This window comes from Topomyia yanbarensis, chromosome 2 (assembly GCF_030247195.1).
Source record: "Topomyia yanbarensis strain Yona2022 chromosome 2, ASM3024719v1, whole genome shotgun sequence".
Taxonomy (NCBI): domain Eukaryota; kingdom Metazoa; phylum Arthropoda; class Insecta; order Diptera; family Culicidae; genus Topomyia; species Topomyia yanbarensis.
The window spans coordinates 24,630,148-24,653,494 of record NC_080671.1 but is presented as its reverse complement, the minus strand read 5'-3'; the positions used below and the strand labels follow the sequence as shown (position 1 = coordinate 24,653,494).

The window sequence follows — 23,347 nt, the reverse complement described above, 5'->3', positions numbered from 1 at the left end:
AATACAGTCACAGTTCTTGTATAGGACAAGCTTTATAGTTTTATTTTGCCGTTATTGTAATTTTTCTAAAGTACACATAAATGTAGCGAATGCAGTGGTCTTAATCATATATCGAAGCAAAACATATACAAGAATCGAAAATAGTTTTATGGAAGGACTTAGATGCATTTTTGCAGCGATTTTTTAACTAACAGTGCATCCATTCATAAATAGGCTTTGTAGTACCTATGAATTGGTAGAATCAAAGTGGGATAGGTTGAGTGAAAATGAATCTCGTGGAATCAATAAATTGATGAAACGTAAATAATAAACCTTCGTTGAACTTTCTTCTATCCATTCGCGTGAATTTGTTGCTAAAAAGTTTTCGTCTCCTTAGCCTGTCATAGAGATGACAACACAAAGAATAAACGAAAGCTTTTGCTTCGCGCAACGAAAGCTCAGATTTCTATCATACACGCAACACTTGGATATACCTACACATTCGCCTCAAACAATAAACCCAAGCGAACGGTGTACCGTGCTTGAATCAAAAAGCTGTGCCAGTACATCGTATCCGTACACGAATTGCCTGCTCTGCCTGCCGTCCAAGAGGCAACTGAGGTTGCCCAACCAAATCTGCTCTTTAAATAGTCGATGATGACGTCATTCATAGAACTGTTGCGCGTTAGGTACATAAATCTGTCGTGCCAGACTAGGGAAGCGCAGCCTTCTCTGTGCAAATGCGTGGTATTTTGACTATGTTGAACATTATTTAAAATTTTAATGCCATGATATCAAAAATCTTTGGGTTTATGTATTGGAATCTATTCTTAGAAGTATTTCTGAGCGATATGCGCAAAAAAAATTGAAAATTTACCGTAAGATGGCTGAATTATAAGCGTTTAAAATTGGACCACTTTTCGTTACATACCATTTTTGTTGAATTTGAAAAGTTCACCCCCATATCGAAAACAAAGACGTAATCCTACGTCAAAAATCCAAGCATATTTTAAACAGATTGATTTTGTCCCCTTATACACAATCTTACGACCCGCATATAAATGTTGGTGAAAGCGGTACTCTTCAAACTTTTCTGAAATCATACAAAACGGTAGATATTTTTCTATTCTGCTTGGCAGAAGATACGTTGTTTCCAAGGAGGAGATTCGAAATTTGTGTCCAAATTTTAAGAGGTGGAAAGAGGGGGGGTTTGAATATCCCCGAAAGAGCTACGTCATTTGTGTATGGCCCCTTACCAATAAAAACATATTTTTACCATGTTATTTTGCTCAGGTGTTATTTTATGTTCCGGTACCGGTATTTTACCGGTGCTACCGGTACCACCAAACACCAAAAGGGTACAAAACTGAAACCTAGACAAGGTACTATAGGTCACAAGAGCGGTTTTTCGGTACAAAAATCAACAACTTCCAAACCGTTCATTTTAGAGAAATTATGTCCGAGAGAATACTTTTGGAAATTAAAATAAATTTTAAGGCAATATGTAACTAGGGTAGTCCTCTCGAACATTCTTTTCGAAAAATTATTTTTCGAGCTAAATGGTATAGGAAGGTACTAACTGCAGCGAAGTTGTAGAAAAATGTTTTTCAAGTAACATTTTCAAACGCATCAAAGTTATAGCACTATCGGTTTTCATGTTATAATTATTTTTCTTCTTTAACTGAGGGTGTTTCTGAAAAAAGCCAGTTTATAAACAATAACTTTTTAAGTAGTTACTCTTTCTTCATACTCTTTATGAAGTAATTTTAATACATTTCATTGCTCATGTTTCTTCTGCAGAATTTGTACTCTTCCGAAAGTGCATCAAAAATATCATAAAATATCACAAAATGAACTTTTCCTTTTTTGTCCTTCAGCGAAATATGTTGACATAAACATCACGATCAGATGACATCAGCTTACGGCTGTTTTTAAGGGCCTGGTCATCACCATTTAGCACCTGCTTTACCAGATCAAAAAGTCGAGTTTTTAAATAATTTTTTGAGCTTTTCAAATACACAGATATCATCGTCATCCTCATAATTATTATAATCACAATCATCAACATCATCAATACTGAACTGCATTTTGAATCTTTTGTAGGAACTGTTAACGGCTTCTCAAAAAATTTCGAGTTTTTATCGAGCGAGATTTCGTCTCAATTCGATGACTGTCTTTCCAAAATTTGTCGAAACATTTACATGTTTTAATTGCTACAGCTTTTGCATTCTGAGCAAAATTCTTTTTTTAATTTTCTCCCACATCAAATGATTTTATTATTTCCTCAAACACAACTTTAACTTTATTTTTATTTTCACCTTTGGTCATTTTCCAGAGATCGAACTATTTTCTTTTATCCATTTTAACGGCACTAATAATACAAAGCACTACACGCGTTCATCAAAGCAGTCGTCGGCTACTGCGATTCGATTCATCAATGGGATTGATACCAATTAAACTGTCACGACTCGTAGTGTTGTTGTTTTTATTTGGAATTGAAAGACAAAAAATGAAAAATTTTTGATACATTTTATAGTATTTTTGATGCAGTTTTGAAAAAAAAGTAACAATTTAACTGCTACTTTTTGTAACCTTCTGAGTTATAAGTCATGGAAAACTATAATTTTTATTCTAAGAAATGACCGTAACTCGATAACGAAAAATGATATCGATTCATATTCTTCAACAGAAATATGCGCAATGAAATGTACTAAAATTACTTCATAGGGAGTATGAAGATAGAGTAACTATTGAAAAAGTTATAGTTTAATAACTGGCTTCTTCAGAAACACCCTAAGTTAAAGAAGAAAAATAATTATGCGATGAAAACCGGTAGTGCTATAACTTTGATGCGTTTGGAAATGTTACTTGAAAAACATTTTTCTACAGCTTCGCTGAATTAAGTACCTTCCTATACCATTTAGATTGAAAAATATTTTTTCGAAAAGAATGTTCGAGAGGACCACTCTAGTTACATTTTGCTTTAAAAGAAAGGTAATTTAATTTCCAAAAGTATTCTGACATAAATTCTCTAAAATGAACGGTTTGGAAGTTTTTTGATTTTTATACCGGTGCCAGAACGACCCTGAATGTAGTGGTCAACTTTGACAGATATTACCTATGCCAATTGAGATTTAACTGTGTCATAAACGAATGCAGAAAGTTTCGCTTGAATCAGTCAATCAACTGGTAAATATTGACAATACCAACTCAAACAGATTACGATGTTGTAATACGGTATAATGATCAGTTTAGGAAGAGACAGAATAAGAACTTCCAAGACCACTTGGAACACAATACTACTTTGTTGAAGAATAAATCAAGAATCTACATGATCAATCCGAAAAGGGAAAAATCATTAAAAACAAACCCAAAGTTAATATGAAATATTTTATGCGAGGTTTCAGGATTACGTTCGCTCAAAATTTTAAATAATCACAAGTTAAATGAAAGAATGAAACACAACCGGCACCGAATATATGACACTGATGGATGCTTGATAAGCGTGACCCAGTGGAACTGAGCTCAATCCCACCGGAGATCGTTGAGAATTTTTTAGATGAAAAATCTGTGGCCACCTCTTCCTTCGGAAGGGATACGCACTACATATGAACTTTTAGTCGGAAATAAATGCAACGTTCTTGTATAAAATTTATGATGAATATTCAAGGTTGTATATTAAGACTGTATTCTTTATCATAAAATGCTAACATTTCCCAATTTTCAAGTATTTCTTAATCCAAAGTTCATTTTCGTTGCACATTAAGGTAGTATGCATGATATTGGGAATTTACTTGCGATTAATATGTTCTAAATTCAATTATGAGTTAGAAGTGTTAAATGAGCTCGAAACCTGAAAATACCCTCATTTCTAATCAGATTTCAACATCCAAAAAATATTTAGAGATCTTCAAATACCACAATCTTTCGCAAGTTATTAATTCAACTATTCAGGACCATAAAAAAATTGAATTTCATATTTTTAATTTTGGCCGCGTTATTTATATTCATAAACTGTGCGCTGTTCACTGTGCACCAGTTTATGAATATAAATAACTGTGACTTTGAGAAGAGCTAATTGTGATAAGAGAAGTGGTACAATGTCCACTATCTCCACTGAAGCCAATTTAGTAATGATCTACCAAATCCGACAATGCTGTATTTCTCTTCAGTGAAGAACAATTTTGGTAAAACTATTTTTTTCGATTTTTGGAGCTACCGTCACACCGGCGTTAGTTTAATCCTGTCACTAAGTTAGTGTCGGATTCTGATGAGACAAAGTCGAAACGCAAATTCCATAACTAATTTTTCGAATCCGAGCCTATTCAAGATGGCAATAGTTGCAATTTCAATGCGTTAGCTTAACTGAGCCGTAGAGCTTTTAATATTTACAATGTGCAAATAAAAATGAATACATTAAATTTAATTATATCTCCATCGGATATTGAATACGCGTCTTATTACTTCACTTAAAAATCTTCTTTCTTTTCGGAGATTAATTAGCTATATCATGTCCTTGTATCAAATTTCAAAGCATTTGCAATGAGCGGAAAATATCGTATAAAATGACTTTTTGGAAAAACCGAATTAATCCACCTAGCAGTGAGATGAGACATTTCTTACACATATCACTGTTGGATAATTCATTAGTTTGCCGAGCTCATGCAGGCAACTAGAGGTGGGATGAAAACAGTTTCAAGTACTGTACGAAATAAATTTCGAATAAACTGAATAAATTATACAAAATCATTAAAATGAAACGAAATAAAATAGTAAAGCGAAAAATAAAATAATAAGGTGTTAAAATTCATAAATTGAGTAGAATGAATAATACAAATCAAAATTATAAAATACACCATTCAAATTAGATTAGCTCGTCAAATGTAAATGAATTAAATAAATCAAATGAATCAAATGAATGAAATGGATCAAGCGAATAAAATGAATGGAATAAACAAAATGAAAAAGATAAATAATAAACGAAATGAATAAATAAAACAAACGAATCAAATAAACAAAATGAACTGAATTGATAAAATGAATAAAAAGAAGAAAATGAGCAGAATAAATTGTAATGAAAAATTAAACGATGTTAAAAGGTTAGAAATAAATTGTGTCAAATAAATTATTTGGATGAAATTAATAAAACTGAAAAAATAGATTATTAAAATGAAAAAACTGAACAAATATACGACTGGAAAAAATGAATGGAATGCATAGAATGAAAACAGTGAATAAAATAAGCTAAATGAATGATATGAGTAAAATGCACGAAAAGAATAAACTGGTCAGAGTGAATCCAAAGAATGAAATGAATAAAATAGATAAAAATGGCAGATGAACAAAATGAATAAAAAGATACTGAATGAAAGTTAAAAAATAGATTTGAATAAAGAAAATGAATAAACCGGATTGTAAGAATTTGAACCATTGCATCAGAAAGTTATGAAATGTTTTTGAAAATCCCATCTTCTGAGAAAAGGCTAATTAATATAAAATTGACTTTCCAGGGCTTCCATCCTTTTTGCCTTTCTCATATAAAGAAAGGCTATGCAATCACTGTAAAAATCGACTTTTCAACCGAGGCCCGGAGGGCCGAGTGTCATACCCCATTCGATTCAGTTCGTCGAGATAGGCAAATGTCTGTGTGTGTATGTATGTGTGTGTATGTGTGTGTATGTGTGTGTGTCATTTAAACTCACACAATTTTCTCAGAGATGGCTGAACCGATTTTCGCAAACTTAGTTTCATCTGAAAGGTATAACGCTCCCATAAGCTGCTATTGAATTTTTAGTTGATCCGACTTCCGGTTCCGGAGTTACGGGTTGAAGAGTGCGGTCACACAGCAAATTCCCATATAAACTGGTACCACCATGATGTTCAAATGATGTAAAACATATTAAAATTTATGTAACATTACTCTAGTTTGCGGATCTGGATCACTAATGATCAATCAAAGCAGTTTTGACCACATTGGCCATCTATGACGTTTTATGACGCCCCCGGAGAACCCGCCAAGTTCCTAAGCTAATATCACACCCATTCCCCAACGAATTCTCTACCGATTTTCACAAACTTGATTTCAAATGAAAGATACAGTAATACCATTGACTGCTGCTGAATTTCATTCGGTTCTGACTCTTGCTTCCGGAGTTACAGGGGTGTTAGTAAGAATACACTGGAATTTCCCATATAAATCGGTACAATCGTAATACCTCAGAGGCTAAAAACTATTGAAATGGTCACCAAATTACTTCTAATCGCAGATCTAGATAACTGATTGCCAATCAAACATTCTTTGAATATATTGTCCACTATCGACGATTTCGGAAGTCCGGAATTCCGGGCATATTCCACAAATAAAGTCACATCGGTTCTTCGGTGATGACTGAACCGATTTTCTCAAACCAACTCTCAAATGGAAGGCAATATATGCAGTTGAGTATTGCGTCGCCGCACCTCCCCCTCCCTGCCTTGCCCTTACACCTCCCTCCTTCATCACTCCCCTCCCTTTGGACCACCCTCACGCCCGCATTTCCTTCATCCACCCCGTATAACGAAATAAGATGAAGGATTTCTGACGCATCCTCCACTCCCACTCTACTAACCCCCATTCCCTCCACTTTCAAACCCATTTCACCAACATTTCAAAATATAATCACATGAAGATAACATTGAACTCATGCTGATTAAGCTAATTAAATATTATTCTTTTGCCTTTCTCATATAGAAAGGTTATGCAATTGCTCCAAAAACCGACTTTCTAACCGAGGCCCGGAGGGCCGAGTCTCATATAATATTCGACTCAGTTCGCCGAGATCGCAAAATATCTCTGTGTATGTATGTATGTATGTATGTATATGTGTGTGTATGTGCGGATTTGTTAACAAAAGGTCCACATCGGTTTCTCGGATTTTTACAAACTAAGATTCAAATGAAAGGTATAATATTCCCATAGGTTGCTATTGAATTTCATTTTCAACCAACATCTTGTTCCGGATTACGAGTTGAAGAGTATGGTTACAAAACAAAATTTGTTGATTTGTCCACATCGGTTTCTCGGAATTTTCTGAACCGATTTTGACAAACTTAATTTTAAATGAAAGGTCCATCAGCTGCTGTTGAATTTTGTGTGGATCCGAGTTCTGGTTCCTGAATTACAGGGTGATACGCACGATCACGCAGCACATCCCGATTCTAACGAATTCTGCGATGAATGTAAAAAGGTGAAATTTTTTCCAAAATGTAAACACAACTGTTGAATTTGTAGATCTAGGTCACCAACAGTCATTCAAACTCTCTTTGGCCGCACTGGCCACCATCGACGGATCCGGAAGCATCCAAATTCAGAATAACGGTTATATTGGTTTCTCGAAAATGGCTGGACCGATTTGATCAACTTAGTTTCAAATGAAAGGTGTTGCGTCCCCGGAAACTGATATTAAATTCCATCTCCATCCGACTTCCGGTTCCGGAGTTACGGGTTGTGGAGTGCGATCACATAGAAAACTCCGATTCAAACCGATACCGCGATGAATGCAAAAAGGTGCTCTTATATATACATACCAAGTGTAATAAGAATGGAAGACATTTCCATAATGTTATATTGTACGAACCAGCTATTAAATCATAGTTTGGAGAAATGAGAAAGGCACAATTGCACCTCTAGGTGGATTAAAAAAGGTTTTTTTTTTGTTTTAGTCGTTTCGTATTCCTGCTTCTTTACTTGACGGCGACGTTTGAAGATTATCTGGCGTTTCTACTTTATTGATGACCCGTAATTAGTCATCAGGAACCTGGAACAATCAATTTGCTTTGGAATTCAAAGTTTACTTTTTGGTCACATATTCCCGAAAATTTGTTTTTTATTGTACGGAATAGAATTTGATGGTCCAGTATTTTAAAGCGCAATTGAATATAGTAAAGTGAGACAAGGTCACATGTGCTTTCAATCCGCTTAAACAGAGAGAGAGAGAGAGACAGAGGGAGAATGCAATTCGTGGATGAGACAGGTAGATATTTCAAAGTTTTCATTTGCATTGAAATAAATAGTGCTTTGTCGATAGCATAAATGCCGTGCATTCAGTTGATAATAATGCAGTCTCTTTCCAGTCATCCTTATAACTTACATAATGTTTCGTTCGGAATTCCCGTTCAGGGAATATGGATAAATAAGTCCTATTCAAATCAATACTGTGAAAAAGAAATGGTTCAAACCATCAGGATGGCAAAAATGTAGTCAGATCAACTATCTATCCAATGGATAAACTCTGATTGTAATTCTCACTAATTTGATTTACGCTAATTTATTTTACTATTTCATTTGGAAAACTCAAACGATGCGTGTGCGGAATTATCCGATGCCGCATTGAAGTGTACTCAGCATAGAGCAGATATGGACGACGATAAATTAGAAGGCACATTGTACTTGCATCCCCCATCGAGAGTATGGACTTTGAGGGACTTCTTTTCCCGGATCCAATTCGTGGATATTTTTGGTCTTTGATCCGTTATTTTTCGTGAAAGTTCATACCAATACAACGAATTGAATACAATGAATGTGCATCACAGGACATATTTGAGCATGTCATTCAAAACTCAATAGAGATACGAAGAGTTTAAATATGGCACGTGGAATGTCTCTTTTGAAAATTTACATCGCCGAACATTTATATGACCAAGTTAATCCAAATGTTTTTTCTGAGATAACCATGAATTTCCTTAATTATAGTATACATACAAGCTTTGAATAGAACTGAATTAAATTTGAGTTGATGTAGTTTTCGATGGTCACCTCTCTATCCATAGTGCAACGTTTCGCAGGGATACCTCTTTCATCTTGAGGGTGTGAAGATTTGAAAATAGTTAGTTTTTTCATAATGCAAATATTTTGAAAATTTTCTCAGGACAACGCCACGTAGGATGTATCATTAAACTTGTTTACACGAGTGGCTACACGAAAATGCAGAAAACTATTTATAGGGTAACAGCAGACAAAACCTTCACAATTACATCGTACACATGATTGGACATTATTAAATTTTTAGATTATCAGACGATCTTATCACACAAGCTAGAAATGAATAAAGAAATGGCAAGATAGATGTGAGTCGCAACAGTGGCCACGAACACGAAGCGAGAGAGAATGAGAGTGAGATGGGGGGAGCGTGTGAGGAATGGCAAATGATGGTTAATTCGTGACCTTATTTTTGTATGTATATAATACGATATATTGATTCCTTACATACTTATTATAAATAATTTAAGTAGTAATTTTTGCGCCATAACTAGTATAAATAACCTATATCTTGCAAAAGAGCTTAATTTTCGCTAGAGTTTTGGGATTCAAAAATACAGTTGCTTTCGGTGATGCCACGAGTATAGCTAAATCAGAAATCTTTTATCTCACTACTACGTGAATTACTTAATGATCTATGTATTAATATACCATCAACATTTACCTCACGATTGAAGTCAACACCTAATCCAACAAAAAATTCACTATGAACACATTATTTTGTTTTTGAAGTGAACTTACATATTGATTTTTGAGAAATAGTTCATTTATAATAGAGGTAATTCACAAAAAAATTTCAATATTGAATTCCTTGAATCGCGTAGATGTGTTTTCATACCTCAATATTCAAAATCGGTGTAGTTTTTCCCCTAAAAAATCCGGTAGAGTAATATTCTGTCTCATTTTTAATTTATGAAAATTGGTAAGCGAGGTTTAAAAATACAAAATATTTAATATCTCCGCCACTCGTGAATGTATTTTGACAAACTATAGCTTGTTAGAAAGGTATTTTTACAAGCTTTCTATTTATGCGCAACAGCATTGTTTTTTCGATAGTTATTTGCTAAAAACCTGCTGTGTTTTGACAAAATCAGCCATATCTCAGAAAGTAAACAACATATCGAAAAACTCAAATGTCAAATGGTAACGATAGGCTTTTCATTTGAAACTAATTTCGTTAAGATCGGTTCAGCCATTGCTGAGATAATTACATGACATTTTGTACATACATACATACACACATACCCACACATACATACAGACATTGTCTCAATTTGTCGAGCTGAATCGATTGGTATATGATAGGGCGAGGTAGAAAATCTTTAAACTTATAATGAAATTTAACCTAATCTAAACTCATGAACTTAAATATAAAACTAAAATTAAATTAAAACTTAACCTAGGCCACTACATGCAACTTACCCTAAGGAATTTGAAAGTATTCTAAAAATTGTGAAACCTATATGCTTAAACAGTACAGTATGTGTGCCGGATACGAAGAACAATCCAATAGTGTCTGTGGCCACGTTGGCACGAAGAAACTTGTACGGTGATAAAATTAGCCATTTTGCGCGCACACCCAAGCCAAGCCAGAAATTGATAGTGACTATTGTTTATGGTTGGCGCCATTATCAACCAAGTTTGCTTTGTACTTTATAAAGCGTCAGTTAACCCAAGCGACGCTACGCTGGCGTCTGTTTGTGCTTGAAAGGTTTTGGCGGAAAACCAGTGATAATAGCAGCACTGATTTCAATTGTGACAATTTTGATGCTTTCAGTGAAGCGAACACAGTGTTTGAGTTGAACTAAAAGTACTCAAATTTTCTTGGTGGCCACCACGTCCGCGTCGGGAAGGATTTTCGATTCGATCCGGGAAGGAGAATTCACGTGTCGTCGCGTGTGCAAATCGATTATTGTCGTTCGGATAACGACATCGTCGAGAAATGGCCACCAAGAAGTTAAAGGACAAGAAACTGAAAGACAAGTTTACAGTCCGTAAGTCACTCGTTTCATCACTGGAAACAGTCGAGTCCTTTGTGGAAAATTATGAGGAAGACCGCGATTTCCCTCAAATACCAGTTCGGTTGGACTTAGTGGACCAAGTGTACCGAGAATATGTGAAGGTACAATCGGAGATTGAAAGGATGGACCGTGGAGATGCTCCGTTAGTGAAACATCTGCAAGAACGGAGAGAATTCGATTCTAGATATTGTGCCACAAAGGGTTGGTTGATGAATTGCAGATCAGTGGAGTTGAATTCAACCAGAAATGCCACCAATATGAACGTATCGCAACCGTCCAGTTTCCACTTGCGGCTTCCAAAAATTGATTTGCCAAAATTCGATGATGATTACTCACGGTGGCTAGGATTTCGGGACACATTCAAGTCCATGGTGCATGATGTCGCCGATATCCCATTAGTTGCCAAACTTCAATTCCTGCTCCAGTCATTGGAAGAAGAGGCACGCAAGCCTTATGAAACGGTGGACATCGAATCAGCAAACTATCTAACCACTTGGGAGGCACTCCTCAAGCGCTATGACAACAAACACTTTCTCAAGAAGCAGTTATTCAGTGCGCTCCATGATATTGCTCCAATTCGCAAAGAATCCCCGCAGGATCTCCACAACGTTGTGGACGACTTTCAACGTCACGTGAAGGCATTATCGAAGCTTGGAGAGGCAGTAGAAACCTGGGACACACCGCTGGTATGTATGCTGTCCTACAAAATTGATCCAATAACCCTCAGAACCTGGGAAGAATATGCGGCAAAATCGGAAAATGTTGGATATGATGCGTGCTTGGAGTTTTTGTATCAGCGGGTTCGCATACTACAAACGGTTTCGTCGGAAATACAACATCGCTCTCAAGCAGCTCCGGTTAAAATGATCGGTTCGAATATTGTCACCAAAAAGATTCAGTCTCATAAGTCGGTAGCCAATACAGCGACTTCAAGCTCCCGCGCAAATCCTCCCACCTGCATGGCCTGTTCTGAGAAGCACCTGTTGTTCCAGTGTCCCACATTCCAAGGACTAACCGTCGGCCAACGTCGAGAGCTGATCACACAGAAACGTCTTTGCTGGAACTGCTTCAAATCGTCTCATATTGCTCGGAATTGTGATTCAAAGTACACGTTCCGTCATTGTCGTGAACGGCATCACATACTGCTGCACCAGTCGCCAAACTCAAATCTGACGCCAAAGGTTACAGCAAGTTCGCCGGCTCAGCAAGCAGCTCTACCTACGATTGATCAAGGAAATCCAAGCGGATCGGTAAATATTCCAACGGAAGTAAGCGTGCAGGCTCATCGTAGTTCTCCAAGCACCGTTTTTCTTTCCACGGTGGCACTCTGGATCGAGGATAGATTCGGAAAACCACATTCTGCTCGTGCATTGATTGACTCGGGGTCACAGTCGAATTTTATTTCGAACAGGCTTGCTCGTCGTCTGTGCCTGCGATCAGAACGAGTAAGTGTCCCCATAACCGGTATTGGTGAAGCAAACGTGACGGTCACGCAATCCGTCCTTGCCACCATCCGTTCCAAAAATGAAGAATTTTCGAGTGAATTGGAGTTTTTGGTTCTCCCGAAGCCAACTGCAGAGCTTCCATCTACTAATGTTGACATCTCGTCATGGAAAATACCTCCAAACGTTGCTCTAGCCGACCCCACGCTTAATGTTTCTGGACGCATTGATTTGCTCCTTGGCATCGAGCAATTCCACGAGTACCTGAAGAATGGCAGAATCACCCTCGGCGAAGAATCTCCAGTCTTAGTTGAAACAGTGTTTGGTTGGGCCGTAAGTGGCCGTTGGTATGGCACATCTCCATCCTCCTCTCCAGTTTGCCATGCAGCCCTGGCCCCGTGTAGCCTAGAATCAGTCTTGGAAAGATTCTGGGAATTAGAAGCAGTAGAGTCTGGCCGACTGTACTCAGCAGAAGAAGCTTCATGCGAGGAACTTCAACTACACGCAACGATAGTGGACGATATGTCGTCCGACTTCCACGAACGGATAATCAAAATATACTCATAGGCGAATCAAGGAGCATCGCCGAAAAACGCTTTATGAGCTTAGAACGACGAGGCCACAAAAACTGCGTACCACGAATTCATGGACGAATATCAAAAACTTGGTCATATGCGGAAAATCCTCGATCCTGTCTATGAAACTAGTGTCCATAGCTACCTTCCGCATCACCCGGTTTTCAAAACCTCGAGTACCACTACAAAAACCCGCGTCGTGTCCGACGCCTCGTGCCGCACTACGTCTGGTTATTCCTTGAACGATCTTCTGCTCGTCGGCCCGGTAGTGCAGGACGACCTGTTATCGATTGTGATGAGCGTTCGTACCCGACCGACCGCACTTGTAGTGGACATAGAGAAAATGAGGTCCACTAAGAAGATCGTCCACTTCAACGAATCCTATGGCGAGAACAGCCGTCAGACCCGATTTCCACGTTCGAGCTGCAAACGGTCACGTACCGCTTCATCACCATTCCTCGCCACTCTCACTTTGATTCAACTCGCCAAGAACCAAGGCGAAATTTTCCCCTCCGCGCAGAGCGCGGTGCTGGAAGATTTTTACGTCGACGATTTCAACAGTGGAGCAGATGATATTCAATCAGCCATCCAGCTATGTCGTGAAGTAAGCACCATGCTGCATTCTGCTGGATTTCCACTACGGAAGTGGGCATCCAATTCATCGGTCGTTCTAGCAGAAATTCCCGAAGTTGAGCTTGGCTGAATTCCATTTTACGATCTTTCTGACTACCAGTCAATGACAACGCTTGGGCTGGTATGGGAACCAGGCTCAGACACACTCCGCTTTAAAATTCAGCTGCCACATCCAGCAGCTACACTCACTCGGAGAAACGTACTTTCGTACATCGCCCAGATTTATGACCCATTCGGCCTCGTTGGGCCTGTTATTTCTACCGCCGAACAGTTTATGCAACGCTTCAGGGCACTTTCTTCGAGCAACGGTAAACCGTACGATTGGGATCAACCGCTTCCGGAAAAACTTCAACATGAATGGAGGGAATTTCACGCTACCCTCAACATGCTCAGCGACATTCGAGTTCCACGTTTTGCTTCGGTGGCCGGAGCAACCGACATCCAGTTGCATTTCTTCTCCGATGCGTCCGAGAAAGCGTATGGCACCTGTGCCTACTTGCGCTCTGTAGACAGTCACCAAAATGTGCACGTGCAGCTTCTAGCTGCCAAATCGAAGGTCACACCATTAAAGACACGCCATAGCATCGCTCGTTTGGAACTCTACGGAGCCCTTCTTTCAACACAGCTATGTGTTTTTCTGGGTAGATTCTATGACGGTGCTACAATGGCTGAGGTCACCGCCCTGCTGCTGGAAGACATTTGTGGGCAATTGCGTGTCCAAAATACAAGAAGCAACGAGCGAGCATTCCTGGAATCATATCCCTGGCAAGGACAACCCAGCCGATGAACTTTCCCGAGGCTTAACACCGGCCGAACTACTTCACCAGACGCGATGGTGGACCGGACCAGTACACGAGACTCGGCCCTCCAGGCCTCGGAGAAAATTTTCAACGTTTGAGCGAATCCTATGCATTTCTTTTGTAAGAAATGTAAAACTATACAGCAAAGTTCGGAGTGGTTCCCCCTTGTCGCGTCTGTTTTAGGGTTGCTCTTTCGGTTTTATCTTTAAAAGAACGAACACCGATTTCGTATCTCTAACCTAAACTGGAGTAAGCATACCATTCTGTTGTAGTAGGCCGCTGTGCAGTAAACTGCGTTGAATTGTGCTCGAGAGGTGGTAGAAGAAAACATTTTTCTTTCTAGCGGCTACTAGCCATCGAATTCAAAGAAAATCGAGCTGTTTTAGGAAATGTAATTGTATTCAAAAGCGCACCAGGCTTCGGAATCAAAGAAGGTGCCGCAAATCTGCTAAAATGTGAGATTTTGCTTCAAAGTCAGTGGTACATTAAACATGCTTAATTGATCTGAATATTTGTTAATCCTCCGGAAGTCGCGCTTATGGCCCACTGAATGAGCAGCCGCTGGTGCTCTTAGACGATTTCGCTAGATTTTCAGAGCAGCATGCACTCAGTGTACCAGCGCTATACATACTGTCGGGAGATTAAGCATACAAAAGATGATCAATAAAGTCGTGGTTTTGGACGTTTCATTTCAATCAGAATTGTTTCTCACTCGTTTTGAAAACAAATCGAGTACCTGTATTTTACCGTATCGTTTGCATTGTAATATTTAAAAAATCCCAGATAACGAAAATCATTTTTTCAAACAGTCCGAGTTGCATTCGCCAACGGACATATCCTTATTGATTGACACCCATGAACACACGCTGTAGATCTCACCAAGATTTTAAAGGATACAATAAACAAATCGGTCGGCAGCTTAACGCTGAATAAGACTGTTTACTCTTCCGAGAATTGTATGTTTTTTGGATTTGACAAAACATCCAGTTCTGGAGAAAAAAAAATATTTCCGGGGTGATTGTTACGGATGGTAGCAAAGTGGTAGGCTTTTTTCATGTCCGTCCGTCCGTCCCATAATATCCTTTTCATTAGACCGGTTTGAATGCAGGATCAAACCGTTCTTTGCCTTTTTTTATGATTTGCGTGATTCAGTTATACTCTACCGTATAGCTCGCCGAGGATGTTATTGTCAGGGAAGGGACCAGAATTTTATTTCCGAAATATTGTTTGTTATGTTTTTGCTTTTTATTTTCATTTTTGTTGTTGTTGCTGATGTCGTCGTCCTTCCTGTTGAGTGGCTACCAAAAGAAGCGAAGTGGACACAGTTTTTTTTTCTCGCTGCCGTGGAAGACGACCACCGAAGCGAGTGGGCAAGTCAAGAGGGTCATCATTATCCTATTTGCTGAAGCCTGCTATCTTATCTATGTTGTTGTTGTTTTTTTTTCTTTCGAGGGTTGTACTCCACTGGAAATGTCCTTTTAATGTTGCTTTTCTTTCCTCTTATTCATTCAAGATGGAGGTTCTTTCCAAGTAATGGCAGCAAAATTGGTCGTAATGAAATGGGAATAAAGTGGATCCGGTTCGGTTTCTTGGTTGTCGTCACGCTACCCATTCTCGAGATTGAAGCAGGTCTTTGCGGTAATTGGGTATCATTGTGCTTTAAAGGGTTTTGATGATTATGGGAAGGAAAATGGGGCAAACCCGAATAGTTTGTTTTCAATTATTGACGCGTTTTCGTCGCTAAAGTTTTTATATCATCATCATCGTTAACTTCGAAATAGGTTGATAGCATGTCAAATTTTATTTGAAAGCGCCGATGAAATAAAGCATCTATTGTTTCTTTTTCTCATAAAACAGTGAATAGCGCTCGTTCCAATCTAATCACAAGAACGAAAATTGAATTTTTGAACCCATCAACAGCACGAAAGGGATCAACCATTTTCATTAAGTCCATTTTCGATCTCACCTCGCACTGAACTGCCAGCATCAATTTTCGGCAATATGTGAGTACTCCAAAACATCGTACCACAACGGCTACGATAGGTGCAACACCTTCCATCCCTCCATCAACCAGCTGCAGCTGCAGCTGCAGAGCTACATTCATTCATTCATCAAAATGGCACGAGTCGATGCCATCTGTATCATGATTTTAATTAAATCTAAAAATTCGTAAAACGCTTCACCAGCTGATGCCGTCGATCGGTCGGTCGTGTACCTACGTACGTGGAACGGGATGACGAGAGATGACTTTCGCTGGGCAGAGCAAAAAACAGCTGCCAGCGAGTTTGAATTTATTTCGCCACTTTTAGCCGGGAGGGCTGACTGGTGTGTGGCATCCAACTCCCCACAAATCGACTGCCATATGCATAAAACTGCAATATGCAATGTTTACAATTTATTTAAACCAGGCGACGTTTTTATCCTGCATCGCTCTGCAGCGACTGGTGTGGCGACGCGACGCGACGGGTGGAAACGGCGGAACCAATTTAATGAAAGCGGCTCAAACTAAACGAAGCACCATCCGCGGGAACCTGCACTCTGGGCTGGGTGGTGGTTGTTTTGGGGCGGGTGGGATGCGTTGCAGTACTGCTGATGAGTGATAGGTACATGTATTGTGACAGTCTCCGCTCTCTAGCTAGTATGCTGCATAGAATTTCGATTGCTTTTCGGATGTCATTCGAATTATTCGGTCTACTGCCGCTCATCGTACCCCGGAGTTTGTTCGAAATTTGGCAGCGAACAAGTGATGAGAAGAGGAGTGCGGCGAATCGCGAGAATGTTCGTTTGGAATGTCGTAACTGTGTTTTGTGACAGTACAGTTGAGCGGCTGAAAGTAAAAGTTTGACAGATGCGTAAAACTCCTTTAGCTCTGCTAGGATGTAGAAGTTAGATAAATAATTCAAGTTTGGAACTTTTTAAAACAATTTCTTCAGTTTTCGGGATCTCTTCATTCGTCTTGAAGCACATTTCAAGACAGAATTATTATTATTTAAATATTTTTTTTGGAAATGTATTTTTCATGGAGTTCATTTCGTTCCTCCAGTGTTGATTGGTACAATCTGATCAAGTCTCCTGGGTCAGCAACCCACCGTGCTGTCGAGACGAAATACATCCGGATACAGGAAAGCATTGCAATTGGCCGGCACGAATTGTGATCGGAGGCTGGTTTACGATGATCTTCACTTGCCTCCCGTTGTGAGGGACAATGGTACCCTCAAGGAACTGATTGAATAAATTCAACAAGCCCCTTTTCGCAATGTCAGGCAGATGCTTCGACATGTTGAATTTGATTCTGTCTAACCTCGAGGCGTCATTATTGCATAAGAGCGTAAATGAGAACTCTACCATGGGAAAAGGTGTTTCGTTCGCGGTATCGCAAGGCGCCTCCTTACGGCGCGATATGTTTTCTGTACCGGGACAGAGCCACGACAGATCTTGATGAAAGCGAATATCCAGCGGTTTGAATATTCTGCGTTCTCGTTGGTATTGTTTCGGTTTTGCATACGGCGAACTGTACCCCAAAGAGTGCTGATCGCTGTTTCTCTCTTTAACCCGTCGACGAATCGGCGCCAATAGCTGCATTTTTTGCCATTCATTAGACTTTTCATTCGTGTATCCAACGACGCGTACTGTCGTTAGCTAGCGAGTAACCTGTCATCCTGGAAGGCCTTATGCGCAGTGGACTCCTCTACGTACAGATACCGGCTTAGTCTGTGCTTGATTCGCGCTGTCGAGAATCTTGAAGTTTTTGATTTGATTCAATTTTGTCGGATATCGTAGTCGCGTCTTCCAATGTTCCCTGCGATGCCATACGAGACATTGATTGTTTTTGATGGTATTAACCCGTTAGCAATTGCAATCATGATAGGCAAATGGTCGCTACCGTGGGGATCAGGGATCACTGTCCACATGCAATCTAACTGTAGCGATGTCGAGTATAGCGATAAATCCAACGAGCTTGCTCGTGCTGGTGGTGTAGGAATCCGCGCCATTTCTCCCATGTTTAAGATGGTCATGTTGAAATTGTCGCAAAGATCTTGGTTTAATGTTGATTAGTTATCATCATGAAGACACTCCCATACCATACCGTGCGAGTTAAAGTCTCCTAGTATTAGCCGCGGTGCCGGTAAGGAGGCTCTTGGAAGGATGTAGATGGAAGCAATGCCTTTGATTAGAACTTGACAAGCGACAATTTCAATGCCTGATGTCGGAGGAAGGTTAATTCGATCGAATAAATAGCAATTCATGATCCCCAAAAATACTTCTCCGTGAGGATTTTCGATCGATCGAGACGAATAAAATGAAAATCATGGAAGTTGAGATCTATATCGGCATCGCATCTTAAGCTGTTTAGTAAGTTTTGGAAGAACCGAATCGGTGACCTCGTTTGATGACTCAGCAATCGAAGGGTACGATCGTTGTAAGGAGGGGCCATTAAGCAGTCAACTGCTTCAAAAATGTTTTTACTATGAGGAGAAAAGATACTTTTAAGAGGATCAGTAACACTGAAAGTTGTGAAAATTAGATCCATGATGTCAGAAAATTTCATTAGTCCAGTACTAGACTGAGTATCTATTTGCAAAAAGGGGACAGTTGGGATTTTTGGTGTCCCTGGAAGTGGTGGATACTCCTTGTTAGCGTTCATTTTTTAAGTTCGGGAGCAACTTACTTCGTTTTTATAGCAGCGCTTCCATTAGATTCGATGGCGCACTGTCAGAAGACGATGTAACGGACTTACTTTCTAGCATCACAAATTATTCCCACAAAACCAATCCCTACATGCACCAAAGTGAATCCTTCTCAGGTCACAGGTCATAAAAACCAAATTTAACATATCCTTTAGTCAGGCCACTTGAAACGAGGCCACACTCATATTTTCCCACAGATCGTAAATTACTTGAACGATCGTTTTCAAATCCAACTTGCATAACCAGATGGGCGCATTCCAGTTAAACCATTCTGGGTCGCACCACTTGTTATAGCAACATTCTCACTAGGTCATTATTATGCAGAGGCGACAAATGAACAGCGTAACCAAACAAAAGCACCGATAGCAACCAAGGCACCCATACTTATTCGATGATTTGTTTTCCCTTTTTTACGCTACCCGTACATAATTATGTACTTTGAAATTGTAACTGACTCCTCTCATTTTGATGTACATAGAATAGTTTAAGTCAGGTTAGCTTGGTTAGCTCGTAAGATTTTAAAATGGAATAAAACACATTATGTTAAACAGCCAACAAGTGTACACACACATAGAAAAAATAATGTAAATTTACGTCTCCTGACCCTGACATATACGAGCATCAAAAATAACTTAGTTTTACGTTTGATTTTAATTTTACATGACGTTTAATTTGGTAAATCATGGAATTTTACTCCATATACAGCGTTTGTTCTGAATGGTAGGAAGTGTAATTTTATGTCATTGCGCATATAAAGTATATGTTTCATGTAAAATTAAATGGAACACGGTAATGTTCCGTCATTTCGTAAATTACGGTTTGTTAATTTGTGTCATGTTTGCAATTACGTCAACGATAAAATTCAGATTTTTTGGTGTGCAGGCTAAAAGTTTAAAAGTAATATCACCTATCCAAAAACGACACCCTTACGAGGGAGTCTAGGGAAGAAGAATTTTCTTCTCTTCCTGGATTCTCCCGGGTTAACAAAAGATCTTGTGGATCGGCATGGGCCACAAGAGCAAAGAAATTTTCGGATAGGAATGGTTGCGAAGCATTCTTTAGTATTTCTGCATAAGAGAGACCCGGGTGGTCTTTAAGACTGTGCCTAATTTTATCCCCGCGCTGTTTGTACGCAGGGCATGATTTTTTTTATAATTCGTTTATTTGGCACGGCTCAAGGCGTTAGCTTCACGGAGCCGTGGGTCTTTTATATATTTACATGATGTAAACAATAAAAATAATAAACAATTAAGGCTATGATCGATCCCGCACGCGCGATTTGCCATTGCGCGCGGAGATCCGTTTTCGTGTCGGGGAAATATTTGCATCCACGTCAACTATATCCAGGCCGAAGAGAGGGGGAGGCAGCTAGGGCAATTGTATTTGGAGGCCCGCGTTTTTACCCGAAAGATAGGCGAACACGTCCGGTATTCATAGAAGAGCAATAAAAATAGCAATTTCTTTGTAATCATTCGCCTTATTAAATTGTTATATGATGAAAGCGTAAAAATGAAAACTTTATTTAATAGTTGACATTTGTTAAAACAAACGTTCTCAAGGGAGTTGTCTACTTTGTGTACAAGTGTTATTGCTTGAATCGACGGAATACACTGCAAAATATTGAGAAGCCAATTCAAAGTACTTTCGAAAAAAGCGTCAAACAGAAATGCGAGGGCACGGACAATCGCACCCGTCTTCTTCTACGTTCGCTTCTTTGCTGATGGTTCAGGTTGTTGGCTTGGAGACACTGGGCGTGATTGTTGCTGAGTGAATAGTTGTTCCTGCCAGATCCGTAGATATTGATTTTGTAGCCGTTTGTGGTTTGGCATAAGATGCGTGTCTATAAGAACCTAATTAAAATGTGTGAAATAAAGAAATCAAATCAGTTCAGTTCATCCAACAGCAGCAGTACTTGGTTGTCTACTGTGCTCGCAGTTGTTTAAGTTGTTGCGTCTTATTATTGCGTTCTGTGTCCTACATATTCTCACAGCGTATCAAAACCAGCTCCTACTTTAGACATATCACATTATTTATTAATTAAACCTGTATCAAATCTACGATTAGAAACGAATTTTTTGGATTCAATATGAGATAAACTTATGTAAATTGAAAATCTTTTTGATTTCATAATTTTAAACGAGAATTTCGAACAGCATCTGGTACCTTCTCATTTTGCTTACAACAAAAGCTAAAAACTGCTCCATTGCTACCAGCAAATAAATCAATCCGTGTGTCGTTTTGTCTGCACAGTAGAACAAAAATATCGTGTTTCAACCCACTATGTCGAAAAAAATAAGTGATGATTACAAGCAGAAAGTGGCCTATTGTGGTCTAACTGTATTCCTGTTTACTTTTGGAGACGTTTCTTAAGATCCATTGTTAAAAGTAGCTAAATATGGCAAATGTTTACACTAGAGTGACAAGAAAAAAATGACCCCTATCGGCCCACCCCTGAGTCGATTCCTAGTCCCACTAGGAGTACTTGCACCAAATTTGAACACACTAGCTCGCATTTTCGCCGCTAGGTGGCACTGTATGCATCGTATTATCGTATCGTATTATTACCCACTGTAAGCCGAGCTGACATCTTGAAGGCTCAGACTGCTGTTGATGCGTCGAAAGGGCCTGGCCCCGATCATCTCTCGCCCCAATTTATAAAAAGCTGCGCCCACGTGCTGTCTCTTCCGGTGTGTATCATTTTCAATCGCTCTCTCGCTGAAGGCATTTTTCCTATCGCCTGGAAAGAAGCTGCTATCGTTCCCATTCACAAGGCTGGAAATATTCACAACGTCGAAAATTACAGAGGTATCTCATTATTAAACTGTCTCTCCAAAGTTCTCGTAAAGCTGGTCTACAACGTCACGTATGCAGCTGCATCCCACATTATCTCGGTGTATCAACACGGGTTTGTCACAAAACGATCAACAACTTCTAACCTGATAGCTTACACTGCTAAGTTGTTTCCCGCCGTCGAGAAGCGTCATCAGGTGGACGCAATTTACGTCGATTTCTCAAAAGCTTTCGACAAAATACCGCACAACATCGCAATCTTGAAATTAAAGCGTTTGGGATTTCCCACCTGGCTGACGAACTGGTTGCAGTCGTATCTTTCCGATCGCTCGGCATTCGTGAGTATAAAAAACACGCGTTCAAGCACATTCAGAACACCCACAGGTGTCCCGCAAGGCAGTCATCTGGGCCCGCTTATTTTTATTCTGTTTATTAACGATATCTGTAGTCGGATCAAGTCAGGGAAATTGCTGTACGCGGACGATCTCAAAATCCTTCGAACTATCGCTTCTGCACTTGACGCCGTAGTACTTCAAGAAGATATCTGTACTATTCAAGAATGGTGCACGCTTAACGTTAATAAATGCAAAGTAATCAGTTTCGGACGCTTGCTTACTCCAGGACGTTATGAATACAGCCTAAAAGGAAAAACAATTGAAAGCGTCGACTCGATCCGTGACTTGGGAGTGCTCTTCGATAGGAAGTTGAGCTTTTCCGACCATATCACCGCGACAACTGCTAAGGCTTTCGGAATGCTGGGCTTCTTAAAGCGGAACACGGCGGACTTCGATGATTTCTACGCACTACAAGCACTCTACTGTGCCCTGATCAGAAGTGTTCTGGAGTATGCTGTGCAAGTGTGGGCACCATACTAGAGATGGGCCATTCGTTCGCGAACGGTTCAAGTGAACTGGTTCTTCGAAGAGAATGAGCGAACGGAAGTTCTTTTTAAAAGAACGGTAGTTCACAATTCTCTTCAAAGCGAATGAACTGAACCTGACCCAAAGCCGTTTGGCGAATTTCTCGGACCGATTTTTAGGTGAACGAATGAAAATGAACCGACTTGCCGTCCCACAAACCGCTCTCTGTGTTTTCTCGGAGAATGGAACCGGCGAAGAACGACTCATCACATTCTCTATTTCTCTAGTTATACATCATGAAGAAATCGCTACCCTTGATGAACTTGTTAAGCATACAGGGGTATAATAGTTTGGGCACCATCTGTTTGGTTCCTCTCCAAGAATCGAATGTTTTGAGAGACATTCGCTAGATACAAGTAAAATATCAGCTGAACGGAAGAACGGTTCATCTGAACTAGTTCTTTTTACAGAACTGTTCAGTCGGGAATGGTTCTTCGAAGTGAACTGTTTCGCCCATCTCTACACCATACCATGCCGTTTAAATTGACCGACTAGAGCGTATACAAAGATGTTTTGTGCGATTCGCCCTCAGGAAACTTCCATGGAATCAGGCACGTAGCCAGAGGGGGGGGCTAGGGGGCTAAAGCCCCCCCCCCCCCGAAAATTTTCAAAAATAAATTTAAGAAACAACATGTTTTTCGGTGACTCTTAAAAAAATTGTATCTTGTTTGGTTTCAACAAATTAATGCGAGAATTGTGAGG

The 23,347-nt window shown here is 39.6% G+C and overlaps 2 protein-coding genes across 3 annotated transcripts in view; both read left to right on the top strand.

Moving 5' to 3' along the window:
* LOC131678416 (CUGBP Elav-like family member 2) overlaps positions 1 to 23,347 on the top strand; it is a 1,026,317-nt gene that overhangs the window by 66,972 nt on the left and 935,998 nt on the right. The window lies entirely within an intron of this gene.
* LOC131679356 (uncharacterized) lies at positions 10,719 to 12,806 on the top strand. Its single transcript, XM_058960070.1, has one exon. It carries the CDS (start codon positions 10,719 to 10,721, stop codon positions 12,804 to 12,806), a length of 2,088 nt encoding a protein of 695 aa, XP_058816053.1.